The 21,625-nt window shown below is 40.4% G+C and overlaps 2 protein-coding genes across 2 annotated transcripts; both read left to right on the top strand.

Annotated features, from left to right (window-relative positions):
• Positions 1-17,185: 17,185 nt before the first annotated feature.
• LOC115727510 (protein DETOXIFICATION 41-like) lies at positions 17,186-20,562 on the top strand. Its single transcript, XM_048283830.1, has 8 exons — positions 17,186-17,578; positions 17,840-18,384; positions 19,121-19,207; positions 19,287-19,343; positions 19,588-19,826; positions 20,116-20,234; positions 20,311-20,397; positions 20,476-20,562. Exons 2-8 carry the CDS (start codon positions 18,332-18,334, stop codon positions 20,515-20,517), a joined length of 684 nt encoding a protein of 227 aa, XP_048139787.1. The 5' UTR covers positions 17,186-17,578; positions 17,840-18,331; the 3' UTR covers positions 20,518-20,562.
• On the top strand, positions 17,267-18,181 carry LOC125312514 (protein DETOXIFICATION 41-like). Its single transcript, XM_048284369.1, has 2 exons — positions 17,267-17,578; positions 17,840-18,181. Exons 1-2 carry the CDS (start codon positions 17,267-17,269, stop codon positions 18,179-18,181), a joined length of 654 nt encoding a protein of 217 aa, XP_048140326.1.
• Positions 20,563-21,625: the final 1,063 nt, after the last annotated feature.

Below are 21,625 nucleotides of genomic sequence, written 5' to 3'. Positions count from 1 at the left end.
GATTAAAGGTGCTGGCAAGCACCTACGGAGCTCAATTAAAGGCAATGTAGCGCCTTCACGGGCGCTACGGAGCCGAAGGCTCTCCCTCCCTCACTCAAAAATCATCTCCCTCACCTCGCACTCTCCCTTGCCTTAGAAGCTCTTCATCAAAGACCCTCAAACCCTCACTCGAAACTCTCTCCCTTGCCCGAGAAGCTCCTTGCCGAAGGCTCTCTCGCCTCACTCGAAATCCTCTCCCTCACCTCGCACTCTCCCTTGCCTCAAAAGTAGAGCACTTTCATTGTCTGTCGTTCGCTTTCCTCGCTCGATACTTTCCGTTCGTCGGCCTCATTCGCTCATTGAAGGAGATCCCCTCACCTAAAGCGCGTTTATCGGTATGAAATAATTTTTCAATTAAGTATTACATTTTTATGTAAATTGATGTTATTATAGGTTGTTAGTACTATATTTTTATTTTATTTTTAATATTTTCGTAATGTTTAAATTAATTTGTGAATTTTTTATTTTGCAGAATTTGAGATAAAAGCAAAGCTGGCCTCCTTACTCAAGGCTTTCTCTTGGCGCTTTAAGCTCCTCATTCGGTGCGTGCTCTCCCTCGGTAGTTTGAGGTAAATTTCGTTGTATTATTTTTTGCGCTTTCTTAAGTATAGATTTATTTATTTGGTTATTATTTATACCCGAATCATCTATGTTACTAATAGATTGTTAATAATATCTTTTAATTATTTGTTAATGTTTTGATAATAGTTATAATGTTTACGAATTTAGGTATTCTTTAAAAATATTTACTGTTTTAGGAACGAAAAAAATCATTACGTGTCACGATCCGGCAATTTTGAAAATATTAAAAGTATTTATGGTTACGTATTCGTTAAAATAATTACAAATTTAGGTATTCTTTAAAAATATTTATGTTTACGTGTCGCGATATATCAATTTTTCAAAATATTAAAAATAATTTTAGGAGTTTAAAATGAATTTTTGGGAAAATAAAAAAAAAACAAGGTGATCGATGGCCCGACAAGCGTGGGCCGGGTTTGACCTGGTTCAAAAAATATTTTTTTAATAATTTCAAAATTCGAATAATAAAAAAATCAAAAAATAGAAAATTGATTAAAAAATGTAGAAAAATCATAGAAAATTTCAAAAAAAAAATTCAAGAAAATTCTTTAAAATTTTGAAAAAATAGGAAATGACCACAATCAAATGGCCATGGACTATTGTGGGTATTTGGCCATAGATTGTTTAAAAAAATGATGAGTTTGCCCTTATGGTAAATTGTCTCCCAAAAAAATTGAAAAAATTCCGAGAAATAGTAAAAAAATCCCAAAGAAAAGGAAATGCCTACAATCAACTGGCCAAATCCTAATTTGGGTAATTTGACTTCCCATTACTTTGAAAATGACAATTTTACCCTTCTGAAAAATTATCTCCCAAAAAAATAGAAAATATTCTAAGAAATTCCCAAACCGGCTAAATCCTAATTTGGGTATTTTGGCCCCCGATTTTTCAAAAAAATGACAATTTTATCATTCCGGCAAATTGTCTAAAAAAAATTGAAAAAATTTTGAAAAATTCTATAAAAATCCCAAAAAATAGGAAATGGTCACAATCAACTGGCCATGGATTATTTTGGGTATTTTGACTAGAGAATTTTTTTAAAAAAATGACGATTTTTCTCTTCCGGCAAATTGTCTCCCCAAAAAATTGAAAAAAATTTAAAAAATCCCGAAAAATAGGAAATGACCACAATCAACTGGCCAAATCCTAATTTGGGTGATTTGACTTCTCATGCCTTTAAAAATGATGATTTTGCCCTTCTAATGAATTGTCTCCCAAATTTTCTCGATTTGCCCTCGGACCTTGATCACACATTCTCTAAGCCCTTAGGGCTATACTATGACATTTATTTCATTTGATATATTGGTAGTTATAATGTTGATTTGTTAATGTGTACGGGACAATATTTACTAAATTGTTGGTACAAAATAATTTGTAATTTTTTTATTTAGTTGAATGTCGTCTACATCTTTTGCGATTGTGAATTGGGAAGGTAAAATAATACGAAATGAATATGGACATGATTACGAAGGTGGATAATCTACCATGTTTGATTTTGCAAACATATCGACATTTGTTGAGTTACGTGCTACGATTTAGAGCGCGTTGATGGTACTTTTTTGTACAGGAAATACCAAGGAACGTTCTTTTATGCGGCCTCACTTGATGAAAACAAATATATTTTTCCATAGGCATTTGCTATGATTGATCGGAAAGATATTGCGAATTGGACTTAGTTTATGAATTTGTTGCGTAGATATGTCACTAGCAAGGATGATATTTATGTCATATCGGATAGACATATTGGGATTCAACGAGCAATGGAGACAGCAGGGTGGCGTTCTCCATATGGCCACCATAGATTTTGCATTCAGCACGTTGTCAACAACTAAAATAAACACTTCAAAAATGCCGAAGGCAAACAACTCATTGAGATGGCAAGTAAATTTTGGAATTTGTAAATTTGAGGAAAATATTTGTTCATAAATTTGAGTGCGAAGTACTAATTATTGTTGTAATGTACAACTTATGAGAATCAACAGCGGAAGTTTGATCAAATCATGAGCCAAATTAGGGAGTTTAATCCACCCATAGCTACATGGTGTGACCAGATTATAAGAGAGAAATGGACAAAGGCATATGATGAAAGGAGGAGATATGGATCGATGATGACAAATTTAGTTGAATTGGTCAACAGGATGCTGAAGAGTTTTCGTGGTCTGCTAATAACAGTCATGATGGAGAAGATATTCTACTTGTTGATCCACTATTTTGACACGAGATGAACAATATACAGGATGCGAAAAGACCACGGGTAGGTATAAATGCAATTTACGAGTGCGACGCTCAAGCAAAACAAATCAAGAGCAAATAGGCATTAAATGACATGTTTCGACTTTGATAGAGGAGTTTTTGAAGTGAAAACTAGACATGACAGATCTAAAGGATCGTGGGCCACAAATACATAGTGCGCCTAGACGTGCGAACGTGCACATGTGAAAAATTTGAAGAGCTGAAAATCTCATGTTCCCAAGTAATTGCAGCATGTCAAACACATACAATTTGTAACTGCCATTCCCAAAAACCTTCGAACTTCGGTAGCCGACGTCTGCCTTGGCCAATTTGTAACTGCGTCGATCTTCGAGGGGTCTACTGAGATTCCATTCTCAGAGATAATATGTCCAAGAAGCGCTACCTTATTGAGCCAAAACTCACACTTACTAAACTTAGCGTGTAGCGTGTGTTCTCTTAACATCCGTAAAACTACACTTAGATATTGCTCATGTTCCTTAGAGTTCCTCGAGTAAATCAAGATATCGTCGATGAACACAATGACGAACCGATCCAGAAACTCTTTAAATACCCGATGCATTAGATCCATAAAAGCAGTTGGGACATTAGTCAATCCAAATGGCATGACTGTAAACTCATAATGTCTATATCTTGTCCGAAAAGCCGACTTTGGTATGTCCTCCTTCTTGATCCTTAATTGATGATAACCCGTCCTCAAATTGATCTTAGAAAACACGGACGCTCCTTGCAACTGATCAAACAAGTCGTCTATCCTTGACAACGGATACTTGTTCTTCATGGTCACTTGATTCAATTGTCCGTAATCAATGCACAGACGCAATGATCCATCCTTCTTCCTTACAAACAGTACCGGCGCTCCCCATGGAGACGCACTAGGACGAATAAACCCTTTGTCCAATAGTTCTTGCATTTGGACCTTCAATTCGACAACGACATTCTATAGGGCACCTTCGAGATCGGCTTCGTTCTAGGAGTTAACTCGATCACGAACTCCACTTCCCTTTCAAGTGGCAATCCTAGCAATTCTTGAGGAAAGACATCGGCAAAATCGTGCACCACGGCTATATCCTCTAGCCTTGGTTTCTTAATTGTCGGGTCAACTACGGCAGCCAGATTACGCTTGGCATCCTTCGTCTAACAACTTAGTCACATCAAGTGACGAAATCAAAGGAATCGAGGTTCCTCCTCGACTCCCCACAAATTCATATCTAGGGTGACCAATCGGATGGAATTGGATCACCCCGCTACCACAGTCTAAAATAGCCCTTAGTTTACACAACCAATCTATCCCAATAATAACATCAAAGTCGTACATGGTCAAAACAGCCAAGTCTATGCTTCCTTCACTACCGCCAATTACTACCTTACAATCTAAACATCCTAAGGAAACCAGTACCTTATCCTTTAAAGGGGTAGTAACATGCAACATCACTTCTAACGGTTTCAAAGTAATTCCAAACAAATCAGCAACCTGTGCGCATACGAAAGAATGCAATGCTCCAAGATCAAACAAAGCATAGGCAACATGATCGTATAAAATAACAGTACTTGTGCCCACGCTAGGTGCATTCTCTACCTCTTTACGTGCCACAACATACACCTTTCCTTAAGCCGGCGGCCTATTCAGATTGGCCCGTAGAGCAACTCCAACTTGCGATCTTGGTTGGGGTCGTGGCAGCCGATACCGAGATCCTACTTTCTGCTGCCCGTACTACTTCGCACGATGACCCATCTGGCCACATTTGAAGCACGCTCTTGTCTGACTTGGATATGGTCTATTTCCATGCCTCCATCTACGGTAGCGACAATTTCAGTTAGGTTGATAAGCGGGCTTCCCAATATTCTTCCTAATCGGAAGGATAAAGTGTCAATTGTTCGCCATTGGCCTCTTGCGAAACCGGCGATTGTCTTTGGCAAGAGTAAATCGCGATCCAAAAACCGCTGCTCTTTCTTTCATACCCCTTTCAATCATCCGACCTCGCTCATACAGCTCATCATAATTCCTCAAGTTCAAGAATATTAATTGACTACGAAGTTCTGGCCTCAATCCATCTCGGAATCTCCGTGCTTTATCTAAAGGGTTCTCAACCATCCTCTGTGCATACTTAGACAACCTTGAGAACGCAGCCTCATAACGGGTCGATTTTCAAGTGGTTCCGCAAAGTTGCTGAAACTCGACTAATTTCTGTCCATGAGCAATCTCTGAGAAAAATTTTCCATTGAATGCTTCAGCAAAAGCAGTCCAGTTCGGCCCTGTCCCTTCCGGGAAAACTCTTCCTTTGGTGGCCTTCCACCAGTCATTTGCAGTACCTTGAAGTTGGTACACTGCCAGGATCACTTTTTCAGCCTCGGTACACCCTAAGGCCTCGAAAGCTTTTTCTAATTCTTAGATCCAACGAGGGACAGCCTTAGGATCCCCTTTTCCATCATACTTGGTTGGCTTCAACTTCAGAAACCGCTCCACAAGCTGACCCATTTGGCAATTCGCATGTCCATTCCCATGACCACCTCCATTACCATTTTCATTATTTCCATTTGCTATATTAGCAAGAACAACGGCAACCTCAGCCGCTGGGGCAATAGTGACAGCCCTTTCTTGAGCCTGTCTGCCCATCAGGTTTCCTATCTTTTGCAAGGCTTTAATGACCCCATCGATCCTTAGGTCTTCCACAACTGGTGGTCTCGAGCTAGACGCTCCTCTACTACCCATATTCTCGTTGCTCATCCTCGCTAAGGGTCTCACAACACCCGAATCACTATAATTCCATCTAGGAGTTAGAGACCTAAGTTATCTACTCAAGTCTAGCAGTCTATGCTACACATCAAGGCAAGAGCCACAAACAAGGCAAATAATTTACCAAGCAAGCAACCAAGAGTGCCACACTCAGAGATTCACATTCATACCTTAAGTCCGGATGCATCCGCAACTTAGTATAACCATAACAAGCTTTCCACTCAACGGGTGGATTTCCGCCAAACAACAACCGGTGCTAAGTATGAAGCTCTACAGTCTAGTAATCATCCAAGGTGATGCCAAACTAGTGTGCCAATCACAAGCACCAATTCACATAACATACGTATCGTGCCCAACTCTAGTGAAATCCTAAGGTCTCGCTATCTTTCGGGCTTGATAACATCCCACCATAGCCGTTTCCTTAATGTTTCCCAAGATCAACGGCGGACATCTTACGCGCAATATGATATGCACAAGCGAAAGCGTAAAATCAAAACTCCATACACAGAAATTAAAACAAGATGACTTAGGATAAACACAAACATAGCATAGCATTAAAACAGTTTTACATCACGGACTCAAAACAGAAAATACATCAACGTGCTGGGCTCGGGGATAGGCGATACATAACAACAAAAGGGCAAGGTGTGACAGCTACACCTAAAGGTCGGGTTTGTTACCACTAAACATATCCTCTTTAGCCATTGAGTCTAAATCCGCAGAAGCATCCGACTTAGAGTCTACTAGGACATCAACCTCTTCAGGCTCTGATTCCGAATCTAATGGTGCATCAAACTCATCCTCCATCTCCAGTTCAGACTCCGATTCCAAAGGGGCATTAAACTCATTCTCTAATTCCAGCTCAAACTCAAAAGGTTCTCCAAGCTTGACATCAGCATTAGAGGGTTCTACGACCTTGCTATCTTCGATAGGGTTAGGGGGATCCGATTGGTTTCCTTCAAAATTGGCGCCAGTGTTACACATCTTGCCATCGTGGGGAGTAGGGTTACACCAGCCAGGGATCACATTTCACGGTACGTCAAAGCTCCTCAAGGATCCAAAAGTCGCTTCGCCATCTCGATAAAACCATGCCTCAAAATAGTGGGACTTCCAATCGTCATCTCCTTCATCTACCCGCACAATACTTCCCTTCCTAATGTAAGCCTTATCTCCGCCTACAATGTATTCGGTAACTAATGTCATGATGTCCATCGGTATCGCAAAACGTCTCAACTGCATAGTCAAGGTCTAGGGTCCGAAAAAGGTAATCCTACGATGGGGTAAGAATAAATCTCAGTAAGTCGAATCTAAACCTAAACTAGGTCAATAGTACCTCAGGACACTTTGAAAGACATGCGCTTCTTTACAAAAGTAAACACATGGCAAACGATACATAAGATCAAGTCATGGTATAATGGTACGACACATTTTCACAAGTCATATCACAAACAAAGGCTAAATCACCAATAAGACTAAGCTTCGTACTAAGGAAATTCACAAATCACATACCCCTCATGGTATTCCATAATTTAATTCTCAATGCCAAGGCCCGCGTAACACGCATCAAGCTAATAATTTTCCCGACCCCCGTAATATTGCCTCAAGTCTCAATCCTACTTTTAACGCTTCAGGATAAGTTCTAACCCCGCGTAACACGCATCAAGGTCAAATGTGCACATATACTCATAACTTAATCAATCAATGGCCAAACAATTGAAATCCAAAATTCCACCATCCAATATACTCAATTCAACTTCCAAGCCTCAAATCTCAATCATTGGATCACATGCTACAACTCAGTCATTTATTGCTTTATTAAACTTCATGATCGAGCACCAATCATCACGATTTAGCCGTAGATTTCACACTTTAAGCTCTAAAACAAACAAGCACACATTGACCTCCAAATGGTTTCCACGTCCAGACCTATTCCCAACAAAATTGACATAATTCTATTCATTTTTTTAGCAAACCAACCTTCGATTCATGTTCCTCATGATCTTATGGTCACTTGGGAGAAAACAGAGCTCAATTCGGCCTCCGGACAACTTCGAACGAGCCATTTTACTTTCGATGCATGCTAAAAAACGAAAATAAGGGTTCTTAGGTCTTAGGACGCTTTTTATGTAATAACAGCCCCAAAAACTTTCCAAATCTGATTCTATACCATCAATTAGTAACCTAGAGTCCTAGGCTAAGTTTAGGAGCAACTTACCAAGTATTTCAAGCTATCACAGGTCCACAAGGGGCGGCTAAGCTCACGGTTCAACGGCAGCACCGGTGGGGGTGATTCGGTTTCAACAAAAGCACACAACGATCAACCACTAATACTACCTTTAAAACCATAGTTAAACCTAACCATTTGCTCCCCATCAAGCTAAGCTAGGCTCAAGATATCATTTACCTCAAGTCAAGCCAAGGAACTCCCAAGAACAGCCCCCCTACAAGTTACGAATCGGGTTAGGGGGCCGGCGGTTTGCTTGACCTCTTGGGGTCTCACAATGTTGACGGCTTGCGGTGGTTCACGGTGGGGTAGATCCGGTGATGGTGGTGGTGAGGTGGAGCTCTCGCCAAGAAGGGAGGAGAAGATGAAAATGGCGTGAGAGGGAGAGAGATTAGTGTGCTTGGGTGATGGGAAAATGGGAGAGGAAAAGGGAGTTGAGTGTTCTCAAGTTTGTCCAAAGCTTCGTGAACAAGCTTGGGTGCAAGTTGTGAGAGATTTAGAATGACAAGGTGATGGAAGTATACTTGAGTGACATGATGGAGTGACTAGATGATAGGTGAGTGGTTGACTGGTGGACCCCTCTAGATTTTCCCTCCTTTGATTCAAAATCTCAAGAAGCCTTTGGACAATAATGCCCCTCAATCTTTGGTCATATGGGGATTAACTAAAGACCATCTTGCCCTTACTAAAAACTAGAGAAATGAGCATTTAACAGGGGTAAAAAGTAAACTCCAATCTAACATCTTAATCTCGAATTTTTTGATTTCTAAGGAACGATCCTGGAATTTAATTAACTTCGATGAGACAACGTCCAAGATATCATTGTTGAAATCCTTGAATACTCGACATCCAAATTTTGAAGTCCAACTCATGCTCAAAATTCATGAATAGTAACTTCAGTGCATCTCAAACTAACGGGCGGCCCTTAGGAGTTACGCTTATTGACCTGTGGTTAGTGTCACGTTTAAGAGTTATTCGAGTCATGGCGACCTTGGTTGTCATGTAATTGCAGAGACTAATCACTAGTTCCAAAGGACGCGATCGTTAAGAATCAGTTTAGGGAAATTTGCAAATTATATTATGGTCAAGCGGAATCACCCGTGATTCAATTGTATGATGCTAGCAAATCGTTCTAAAACCAATCTTAGATCGGCCTATGATGGCCCAAAATATTCCCTCGGCAATCCTTATGGTCAAAGTGCCAATCCATAGTCGAGTTCTATGGTCCACGTACTTAAATCCTTGTTAGCCATTCTCCTTTGTTAGTCAACTCGAGAGTGATCAAGTCCGAGCGAGATTTAGCTGAAATACATCGTGAACATTTCATTCATTCATAAGTTTCGAAAAGGGTCAAAATTCAGAATGTCACAAAAAACATGCAATGCCTAAATGATAAATTAAAACATGCACTCTAAACTATATAACATGCGAACATGAGATATGCAAATACGCAGACACGAGAAAATGTGATATGTGAAAATATAATGACCGGAAAACATGAGATTTTCGGAAAAAATATGGACATGGGAAAAGATGATATGCATACAAGATAACATGAGATAATGCAAACATGGCATGAGACATGCGAAATATGCATGAGACACGCAAACGTGGGATGATGAATTTTGTCTATTTTTCATATGAATTTTCAGAAATTTGAGAGATAAAACTAATAAGATAATGTTTCTAAGAAATTTCTAAGAAACCGCATCTTACTAAATATTTTAGGAATCTTAATATGTATGAAATTCAATTAAGATAAAGATAACAACCATAATATCCACAAATTCCAAATAAGATAGAGAGCAATCCGTTATAAATATATTAATTATAGGTGGATGCTTCACCTTTCACCATTTCATCTTCCAATGTATGTTACAAATACATTGATATGGATTGATGTACATTGATATGGATTGATGTTGCACCTTTCACATTCCATGAGCGGTTTTTCTCTCCCAATGTAATGTACCCTCTAGCCTATAAATAGAGGCTTTTGTAAACTTGTTGAGGCAATGAAAAAGAGTTAACATTTGCTCCCTACTTCTCTCATATTTCAAGTTGGTGTTATGTTTATGAGTTGATTCCAAAGATCGCCGTTTACTTTTACAACACGTTATCAGCACGAGCCTGTTAGAATCTTGGATATCACTCAAGGTAACACATCTTTACCTCTTCGTTATCTAACATCTCTACATTTTCTTTTTAAGTATGTCAAACATTACCAAGAGAGAGTTTGCAACGTTAGATATTACCGGAAGTAATTATCTAACATGGGTTTTTGATGTCAAGATACACTTAACATCATTAGATCTTAGTCGATCTATTCTCCCAGAATCTAATTATACCCCGGCCCAGAAGGCTAAGGCTCTTATCTTCATTCGCCACCATTTACATGAAGATTTGAAGGCCGAGTATCTCGATCGAGGAGGACCCCGCAATTCTATGGCAATCCCTGAAGGATCGTTTTGATCATCAACAAGAAGTGGTCCTTCCTCATGCCAGGTTTCAATGGATCAATTTACGCTTTCAGGACTTTAAGTCCGTAGCGTAATATAATTCTGCTATTCACCGAATTGTATCACAATTAAGACTACGTGGCCAGCAGATCACGCAGATTGAAATGTTGGAAAAAACATTATCTACCTTCCATGCCAATAACCTTGTACTCCAGCAGCGAAAGATAGGGCAAAGAATTATTCAAAGCATTCGTAATTAATTTCTGCACTACTTGTAGCAGAAAAGCACAACCAATTGTTGATGCAAAATCATAATTCCCGTCTTATCGGATCTGCACCCGTGCCTGAAGCACATGTCGCACGTCATAAAAACAAGAGTCACCGGCATTGGAAGGGCAAAGGGCGTAACTTGAAAAATCAGCCTTATAAGAGCCGAGATAGAGGTTTACAAGGACCTAAACGTGGTCCACAAAGAAAAGAAGGTCCAGAATTACCTAACCAGGTTGGTGCCAATGTTTGTCATAGATGTGGTTCTACAGGCCATTGGTCTCGCACTTGTCGCACCCCAAAGCACCCGGTTGACCTCTATCAAAGGGAACAAGATGAGAGAAAAAGGGAAGCCAATGTTGCAACCAAGCCCTTTATGGAGGATAAAGAATCATCTCTTGACAATACATCTTTTGATATTGATCATTTTTTGGATTTAGATTAAGCCATATATATAAGTTTATGTTTATTCACATGTATTCTCTTAGTTTTTGAATAATATTCACGTTTAATATTATAATTTCATTTCTTACTCTTTTATGTTAGTCATCAATGATGCTGAGCAATTATCTCGAGGAGAACAATGGTATTCTTTGTCTTGTAGACAGTGGTACTACACATACTATCCTCCAACAGAGGAAGTTCTTTGAGGCATTAAAAAAATGCGAAGGGAATATTACCATTATTTCAGGCGATAGTAATATAATTACAGGCTCCGGAAGAGCTCGTGTAATATTACCAATGGGCACAGAAATTTTTAGTAATGATGCTTTATTTTGCCCACGGTCTAAAAGGAACCTACTTAGCTTTAAAGATATTCGTTCCAATGGGTTTCACGTTGAAACCGAGACCGAAGGTGGTAAAGAATACTTGTATCTAACTCAGATGAGTGGATACAGAAAACAAATTATAGAAAAGTTACCATCATTCTCCTCCGGGTTATATTATACTTACATAAATGTGAGTAATAAACATGTTGCGATGAACCCGAAGTTCATAAACCCGAAAGGTTTTCAATCATGGCATGACCGTTTGGGTCACCCAGGGTCGAATATGATGCGCCGAATATTAACACATTCAGTTGGACATTCATTAACAAATCGTGGGCTCCCTTCACCCACCGATTATGTATGCGATGCGTGCGCTGAGGGTAAATTAATTATACGGCCGTCTCTTACTAAAGTAAGGGTGGAATCTCCTATATTTTTGCATAGAATTCAAGGAGATATCTCTGGGCCTATCCACCTCGCATGTGGACCTTTCAGGTATTTCATAGTCTTGATTGATGCTTCAACGCGATGGACATACGTTGACCTGTTGTCAACACGTAATATGGCTTTCGCAAAATTACTCACTCAGCTAATTAAATTACGTGCACAATTCCCCGATTACCCGATCCGGAAGATCCGGTTAGATAATGCTGGTGAATTTACGTCTAAAGCCTTTGATGACTATTGTATGGCTATTGGGATAGACGTGGAGCATCCTGTGCCACATACTCATACACAGAACGGCTTAGCAGAATCTTTAATCAAACGCTTGAGAATGATTGCTAGACCGTTGTTGTTGAGGGCTAAATTACCCTTTAGTTTATGGGGACATGCGATATTGCACGCTGCAACGTTGATTAGAATTCGACCCACTGCATATCATGAATACTCCCCGATTCAACTTGTACGTGGATGTGAACCCGATGTTTCCCATCTGCGAATATTTGGTTGTGCCGTATATGTTCCTATACCACCTCCACAGCGTTCCAAAATGGGGCCTCAATGTCGACTTAGTATTTATGTGGGATATGAATCTCCATCTATTATAAAATACTTGGAGCCCCCGACGAGCGACTTGTTTACTGCCCTGTTCGCTGATTGTATATTTGATGAGGCACATTTCCCGACATTAGGGGGAGAAAGCCTGAAGCTTAAAGAATGCCGTGAAATTTCCTGGAAGGAAGATCAATTGAATTATCTTGATCCACGTACAAGCATGACTGAACTTGAAGTTCAAAAGATTATTAACTTGCAACATTTAGCAAGTAAACCGCGAGATGCATTTATCGATCATAAAGGGGTGACTAAGTCCCATATTCCCGCAGAAAACGCACCACCTAGAGTAGAGATCCCCTTAGGACCAAAAATGTCTGATGAGCCTAGTCAACGCTGGAAGCATGGACGACCCACAGGGGCTAAAGACATAAATCCGCGGAAAAAAAAAAACATTCAATCACCTAATACGCCTCCTGCAGAGGAAAGCAATCCCGGTGAAATTAGTGCAACTGCCCCAAATAACAATTCGGGAATACGGAACGGCCAAATCCTATTGATTTGGGAAACGATGAGGATTTGGTTGATGTTAATATAGAGGTTGCAGTAAATTATATAAACACGGGAGTGAGATATGATAGAATTACAACTGTCGCCGACAACCGCTTTGCCTCCTCAGCAGCGCTAACTGTCTCAAAAGATAATCTGGATCCAGAACCAAAATCCATTCTTGAATGCCAGAAGCGTTCAGATTGGAATACATGGAAGGAGGCAATTAAGGCGAAACTAGACTCGCTTAATAAACGTTGTGTTTTTGGACTCATTGTCCGAACACCCAAAGATGTTATCCCTGTTGGATATAAATGGGTGTTTGTGAGAAAATACAACGAAAAGAATGAAGTGGTAAGATATAAAGCGAGACTAGTTGCCCAAGGGTTTTCGCAGAAACCCGGTATAGACTTTGATGTCACTTATTCTCCCATAATGGATAATATTACGTTCCGTTATTTGATCGGTATGGCAATAAGTATGAATCTAGATATGCATTTAATGGATGTTGTGACTGCATATTTATATGGGTCACTTGACACCGATATATATATATGAAAGTCCCCGAAGGATTTTCGATTCCCAGGATGGGAAAGAATGAAAATCGTAACATGTACAGTATCAAATTGCAAAGATCATTATATGGTCTTAAACAATCAGGTCGTATGTGGTACAATCGGCTAAGTGATTACCTCCTGAAGGTGGATATGTAAATAATGTAATATATCCGTGTGTGTTCATAAAAAGGTCATCAAATGGCTTTGCCATCATATCCGTTTATGTGGATGACCCGAATATAATTGGAACCCCAAAAGAGCTCGAAGAAGCTCGTTCTTGCCTAAAGAAGGAATTTGAAATGAAAGACTTGGGTCAAACCAAGTATTGTCTTGGCCTGCATAGACGAGCACCTCCCAGAAGGAATTTTATTGCACCAGTCTAATTATACAAAGAGGATATTGGAGACATTTTACATGGATAGATCTCATCCTCTTAGCACACCAATGGTGGTACGTTCACTTGAAGTGGACAAAGACCCATTTAGACCAAAAGAGGAAAGCGAGGATAGGTTAGGACCTGAAGTTCCTTACATTAGCGCTATAGGAGCACTGTTATATCTTGCAAATTGCACCGCACCTGATATTGCATTTGCAGTAAATGTCCTAGCTAGACACAGTGCCAATCCAACCGTAAGACATTGGAATGGCGTTAAACATATCCTACGTTACCTTCAAGGAACTGTTGATCTTGGTTTATTTTACCAAAGAAACAAAGATTTAACATTGGTGGGATATTCAGATGCTGGATATATGTCTGATCCTCATAATGCCAAGTCACAGACTGGTTATGTTTTTCTCTGTGGAGGTACGGCAGTTTCATGGAAGTCAATAAAACAAAGTGTAGTTGCTACTTCCTCAAATCATTCTGAGATTATTGCATTATTTGAAACCGCCAAAGAATGTGTTTGGTTAAGAACTTTGATACACCACATTCAAGATTCATGTGGCTTATCCTCGCCTCATGATGCCCCCACTATACTTTTTGAGGATAATGCGGCTTGTATTGCACAAGTACGTGATGGATTTGTCAAAAGTGATAGAACTAAACATATTTCACCTAAGTTATTTTATCCACATGAGCTTCAAGAAAAAGGTGAAATAGATATTCATCAAATTCGCTCTAGTGACAATCTTGCAGATTTGTTCACTAAATCCCTACCTACTTCCACATTTGAAAAACTTGTATATGGAATAGGAATGCGTCGACTTAGGCGACTACTTCAATCAGGGGGAGCGAATTAACCATCCTCGAAGGATGGAACCCGGAAGGTTTATGGATGTACTCTTTTTCCCTTTGTAAGTTTTTTTCCCATAGGGTTTTTACTTGCCAAAGGTTTTTAATGAGGCAGCCTACGTGCAATGATCATATACAATGAGGGGGAGTATTATACACACTCGTTACTCTTTTTTCCCTTCGCCGAGTTTTTTGTCCCACTCGGGTTTTTCTTGGCAAGGTTTTTAATGAGGCAGCTTTAAACAAGTATATATAAAAATGGTGAACATCCAAGGGGGAGTGTTATAAATATATTAATTATAGGTGGATGCTTCACCTTTCACCATTTCATCTTCCAATGTATGTTACAAATACATTGATATGGATTGATGTACATTGATATGGATTGATGTTGCACCTTTCACATTCCATGAGCGGTTTTTCTCTCCCAATGTAATGTACCCTCTAGCCTATAAATAGAGGCTTTTGTAAACTTGTTGAGGCAATGAAAAAGAGTTAACATTTGCTCCCTACTTCTCTCTTATTTCTTCTCTCATATTTCAAGTTGGTGTTATGTTTATGAGTTGATTCCAAAGATCGCCGTTTACTTTTACAACACAATCAACCAAGATCATGAACATCCATCTTATTTTTTCGAAAACTACATTCGCCTAATCCAAAATCGGCTTGTTGAAAATAAAAGATCGAGTCTAAGTGGTCATAGATCGGATCGCCTAAATTCCTATTTTTCGCTAAACCGGAGGATCGTGCCTGAGTAGTCACGGATAGTAATTGTCCAATTTAGGAAACCCGTTGGGTTTTTTTTTTTTTAATTCAAAAAGTATGCAAAAGATATATTGAAAATTCAAATTAAGAAACAACACATCAAGCAAATCTTGGATAAGAGAAATTTTACTTTGCCGAAGATCACGCTTGATTAGCTTGTTTCCCAAGTTTGAACTTTCGACCCAGATCAGTTCGGGAAGGACACCTATGCACGGTTCTACGAACTTGACTCGTATTGGTCCTCGATCAGCGGGGACTACAAGGGCAGGAGCACGCTTGGACCGTCTCTTTGGCTCGGTGGGAAATCAACAAAGGCTTGGAGAACAACCCGTTGGTCTTTTGCCTGGATGGGCTGTATGTGGACTGGGCACGTTAGGCGAGATAACACACCGAAGGAAGACCTGCGAAGTCAATTATGGTAGCTAAACTGAAGGATGATTGGTCAGTGTTGTGTTGAATCCCACGAGATTACTGTGCTTCGTGTGAACTTCAAAGGATTGCTCGCAGGATTATACCGAACAATCCTTGTAAAGGATTCGCTCCCAAGATACGCCAAGAACAGAGAAAGTAAATGTCATAACCCAAAGGCATCAAAGTCATAACCAATAAAAGATTAACATACTAAAAATTTTCCGCAATCAAAGTAAGGTTTAAGAAAAAATAAGGGGAGATAGAAGCTAAGTTAACTAGGGAGACTTCGGGAACCAGCTTCGGGGTCGTCGGCATGGATCAACACCATCACTGTGCAGCAGCTTCGTGGTTACCCAAGGCGCGGTGTCATTGAAGCAAACAGCATCAGGGGATGAACTTGTAGTGGTGCTGTGGATCCACCTGAGTAAAAACCGCAACAAGAGTTCAATGAGTGCAAGCCATTGTGAGAGAAAACTTCATGTTTAACGCTCGTATTCTCTGCTTCGCTTGTGTCTCTTTGTCTTGGGTCTCTCTTGCACACGGAGCCAGACAAAGAGAATGGAGACCTCTAAGCTGTGACCATCCATTGTCGCTTCTTCTCCCTCTTTTACGAAGCTCCTATTTGACAAATTGTGTGACCTCCTCTAAACCCTAAAGCTAAGCTTGTTTACATAGGCAAAGACGTTGCAAGCTTGGGCTTATAACTTTTAATGTTCGCAAAATAGGCCCCGAGACCAAAATATAATGCCGATTAAGTCCCGAAGGTCCAATTGCACTCATTTGAATGAAATTTTCGGTAAATAGGACTTTGAGTTTAGGGGGTGCCGAAGTTTCACTATTAAAAGGGCTTAGTACCTATTTTTGGGCTCGCCTTAGGCTTTTTTCCGATTAATAGACAATAACTAAAAGCCTTTTGTTAATTAATTTAACAATGAATGTGCTGAATTAAACTCCAGATCAGCCTTATAAATTTCGGCACTTTCCTCCCAATTATTACCGAAAATCTTATATGGGCTCAAGTCCAGCGCTTGCTGATTTTCCTTTCAATTTTCCCGCCGTCGGTCCAAAATGCAATGCATGACTAACAAAAATTAAATTTGAATGATGAACTATTGTTTTTTTAAGAACTAGAATTAGTTCTAATTTTCTATGCAAGAATGACTAAAAGGGTTAGCAGGTATCAACATTCTCCCAATTGCAGATATATCATCTGCTTGAGAGGATTCCTACCTACGGCAGTGTTAGCTCTATCTAACAAATGCGTGTTCCCCAACGAAGGACGAAATGGCTTAAACAGAAAAGAACGGTAGTTAACCTTCAACCTAATCTGCCGCCTATTTTGGAAGGCTTCCCGAGACATTTGATCAAACGAGTTCTGGTCTCTCCAACTGCAGCGTGCACTATCAAACTTTCCCCATCACGAAGGGTCATGGGCTCCGCGGAGCCAGAGCAACAGCTTTTGCTGCCCAGACTAGACCCCCGCGGTCGAGTCTCCGACTGGCCGTCTGCCACCATCGAGGAGCTCCTTGAGCATTCGGTCCCACTCCGATGGTGGCCGCGTCTAGTGGCCTGGGAGTCGAGGCTGCTCTGGCTCTTATCTGGCTCATCCATTGTCGTGTCCATCTTTAACTACATGCTCTGTTTCGTGTCGCTCATGTTTACCGGGCATTTGGGCACGGTGGAACTTGCAGGAGCCTCCATGGCTACCGTGTGCATCCAAGGTCTTGCTTATGGAATTATGGTATTTGCCCACCACTCTTAAAGCTCATTGAATTTATGGCTTCCAGTTCAATGATCACAGTTTAATGCTCATTATTTGGTTACGCTAATAGTTGCATTCACTTATCTCAACTTTCTAAGATCACAATCATCTTGTCCCGTCTTATTGCTGGAAATTTTACTAATGTATCAAGCCATAATGCCGGTGCTATATTCCGTTGATTCACGAAGCATGTGAAACAAAACAAGTCATGAACTTTCCTTGTGCTCCGATATCACTCAGCTGGGCATGGCCAGCGCGGTGCAAACTGTATGTGGCCAGGCTTATGGGGCAAAGAGGTACTCAGAAATGGGCATCATTTGCCAAAGAGCTGTAGTTCTGCACTTGGGAGCAGCTGTCCTTCTCAGCTTCGTATACTGGTTCTCCGGCGACATACTCCTTGCGATCGGACAATCTGAGACCATCACTGAGCCAGGCCAGTTATTCACGCGGGGATTGATCCCTCAGCTATACACATTTGCCCTCACCTGCCCGATGCAGAGGTTCCTTCAGGCACAGAACATAGTGAACCCTCTGGCTTACATGTCCGTGGGGGTCTTCCTCTTGCACACCCTCCTCACATAGCTTGTGGTCTATGTCTTGGACTACGGCCTTCTAGGGGCGGCCCTGACTTTGAGCCTCTCGTGGTGGATTCTTGTCCTCCTCAACGCGCTTTACATCGTCCTGAGCCCCTCTTGCAAGGAAACTTGGACCGGCCTGTCTATTAGAGCTTTAATGGGAGTTTGGCCTTACTTCAAGCTTACGGTTGCTTCTGCGGTGATGCTTTGGTACTTGTTAGTTGCAGAACTGCTTTACCACACTCATTCTGTCTTTAACATTGCCATGGTAAGGCCAGGTGGGCAGGTCTCAAGACAAAAATTTGCAGCCTACCCCCAAGGAACCATTTCCAAAGCTCGAACGTCGTTTCATACACTTCCAGTCCGGGGTCAGTTGTAGGTTCTATCAAGAAACCCATTGTTCTTCTAAAGGAAGTAGTTGTCAATGTTTTCTGCTCCTTGTACGACTTTTGGAAAGGAACTCACCCTAAAGAATGAAAAAGTAAGACCTTTAGATAGTTTAGGACTGATTAGAAACTCTAAGGTCATGCGTGCTAGAGAGCATGGTTTACCATCCCCCTCAACTCTCTGTTCAATTTGGAAAAAAGTTCTGTTTTTTCATGGAAAAAGTACTATTTGAAAGTGAGTTCTTTGAAAAACAGCCTAAAGGACATCTTTTGGAAAGTGGAAGATTAAAAAATGATATCTTCTTGAAATAGAAACAAATGGTAGTCCTACCTCACAGCTGGTAAAGCAAAAACAGATTCAGTTGTACTCTATCGCCATTCTTGAAGGTTTAATTCAGGGAAGTTATGCACAGCCAGGAACCAACTCTGTTATGTTATAGTCAGTTCCACTTTCAAAAACTTCTTTCGAACATGAAACCAACCGATCATGTTGGAACGGACACTTCAATGTGCCCAAATGCCTAACTGTCACAAGTGACCTTAGTTCAATCTGAATGCAGCTTGGAAATATGGTACTTCAATGGACTGGTGCTCCTAGCTGGTTTCCTCTCCAATCCTACAATAGAATTGGACACGATGTCCGTCTGGTATGTCAGCTAATCATCCTTCTTCTACCGAAACATGCTAGCTTCATCCTCCTAACTCTATGTTGACACTCATTTTCAGCATGAATTACTGGAATTGGGATATGCAGTTTATGCTGGGGCTAAGTGCAGCAGCCAGGTCTGTCACTGCAAAAGTTACAGATTGTCAAATGAGATTTTACATAGTTGAATAGTGCTCCTTTGTTATTTTGGTTATCAATCTCCAATCGGCTAGTATCATTGCCTACTTTTTTTTTCTGGTCACACAAACTGCAACTAAAATGCTGATAACTACTGTTATATGCTTTTCATCCAGTCGGGGGTTTAATATGATCCCTGATGTACCTTTGTTGGCTTAAAGATGATTTGGTGATTGATTGCAGTGTCCGGGTTGGTAACGAGTTAGGGGCAGGTCATCCAAGAGTTGCGAAATTTTCAGTTGTGGTAGTGAATGCGACCAGTATTTTCATTAGTATAGTGTTCACTGCAATTGTTCTCATATTCCGGGTTGGTTTAAGCAAACTCTTCACAAGTGATGAAGAAGTCATCGATGCCGTTTCTAATATTACTCCCCTGCTGGCCATCTCCGTCTTCCTGAATGGCATTCAACCCATACTGTCAGGTAACTGATGTTGCATCGGGCATGATATATAATTGTAATTGCTAGCGTGCCTTGTCAATTCATTTCCACTGGTTCCAATTCATGTAAATAATAAAAGAGTGCATTCTTTCCAATTCTTCGACTACTCAAGCATGTCATCTCAAAATTTTCTCTGTCCTAAGGTTTTTCTGCACTGTTTCATGTTTGTGCCGTGTAATGCGATCGTGGGCAACATTGTGAGGCCTGCCACTTGACATGTTAACTACTCGAATCCACGCCAAATTACAATTCGTGCTTCATGAATCTGCAGGTGTGGCAATTGGAAGCGGGTGGCAAGCAGTGGTGGCATATGTAAATCTGACCGCTTACTACATTATCAGTCTCCCCATAGGATGTGTTCTCGGTTTCAAAACTAGTTTAGAAGTGGCGGTAAATCAACAATCTCTCTCTCTCTCTCTCTCTCGCTCTCTCTCTCTCTCTCTCTCAAACGCTTTCTGATCTTCAGGGAATCTGGTGGGGAATGATCATTGGGGTCATTCTGCAAACAGCAACCTTGATCATATTGACTGCAAGAACAAATTGGAGCACGGAGGTAATAACAGCTTCGCATCATCTCACACTTCTGTCATTTCCCAAATATGGCAAATAATTACTGAATATGCTTTCTCAGGTTGACAAAGCTGTGGCTCGGGTGAACCAATCGGCAGAGTGAGACAGACAAGACCTTGTTGGCAACCAGAGAGGAGCATTTGTTAGGATACACGTAACATACTTAAGCAAATAAAATATGAAACGCAATGAAAATAAATAAAAGACCCATATATGTATCTCCAGAGAAGTAGTTCGTGCTTTTCAATCAAAAATCATATTAACGAAGGGGGTTAAACGAATTGCCTCTCAAAGTGTACTTGAAACGAAATGATTTAGATGTTCTTCTATTCGAGCCTCACAAGTGTTGGATCTCTAGTTCAGACACACTACTAGTCGCAACGTCGAACGGCAGAACGAACTCGCAAGAATCATCATTTTAATTGTGCTAGCAATATTATGGAACTAATTCCCCAAAATCTCTCATATTTTGATCACCGTAAAAATGAAATTGAGAGAAACCTTTTCTGTGTTTCCCTCACACTTCCTCGCACACTTGAGAGAGAGAGATATTTATTTTCTCACGAACTCATGCTAAAATGGCACACCGCTTGGCTCTCTTCAAATCTGCAACTATTGCAGATTATCAAGCTGTGCAAGTTGCACAACAATGCACGATCAACAACGGTTACTGATCGGGCACATTGGGCAAAGCGCACCATCAGTAGCCACTGATCGTGCGTGCACATGGTCAGCAATGCTAACCGTGTCATGCACATGGTCAGTAACTATTGCTGACCAACTGCACTATTTTTTTTTGTTTTTTTTTTATTTTAGTTTTTTTTATACATACATATATCATATACACATACACACATATATATACATATTAAAACTAAACAAAAAAATAATCAACAGGTGTGCAATCTCACGTGTGCAATTGGGCACATCAAATATGTCCACTTCGAGCATACGTGTTCATCATATGCACGTACGTCCACGACAAAAAAAAAATAAGAGTTTAATTTTTCAATTAATTCGATAGTCGTGATTGCAAACATATTTGCAATATCGTCTTTCACGTTAAACGTCGTCATTTATTGGTTAAGATGTATGACATCTTTAGATTCATTACTGAGCTAACAGTAAGACGTGGGGCAATTGACCCTGTAAAGGAATCTATTTTCGCGAGACCGGGACGTGCCCGGGTTCCCATGTTCGATAGAGTAATC

This window comes from Rhodamnia argentea, chromosome 8, assembly GCF_020921035.1.
Source record: "Rhodamnia argentea isolate NSW1041297 chromosome 8, ASM2092103v1, whole genome shotgun sequence".
Lineage (NCBI taxonomy): Eukaryota > Viridiplantae > Streptophyta > Magnoliopsida > Myrtales > Myrtaceae > Rhodamnia > Rhodamnia argentea.
Note: the sequence above shows the minus strand (reverse complement) of the source record. Positions and strands in the feature narration are given on the sequence as shown.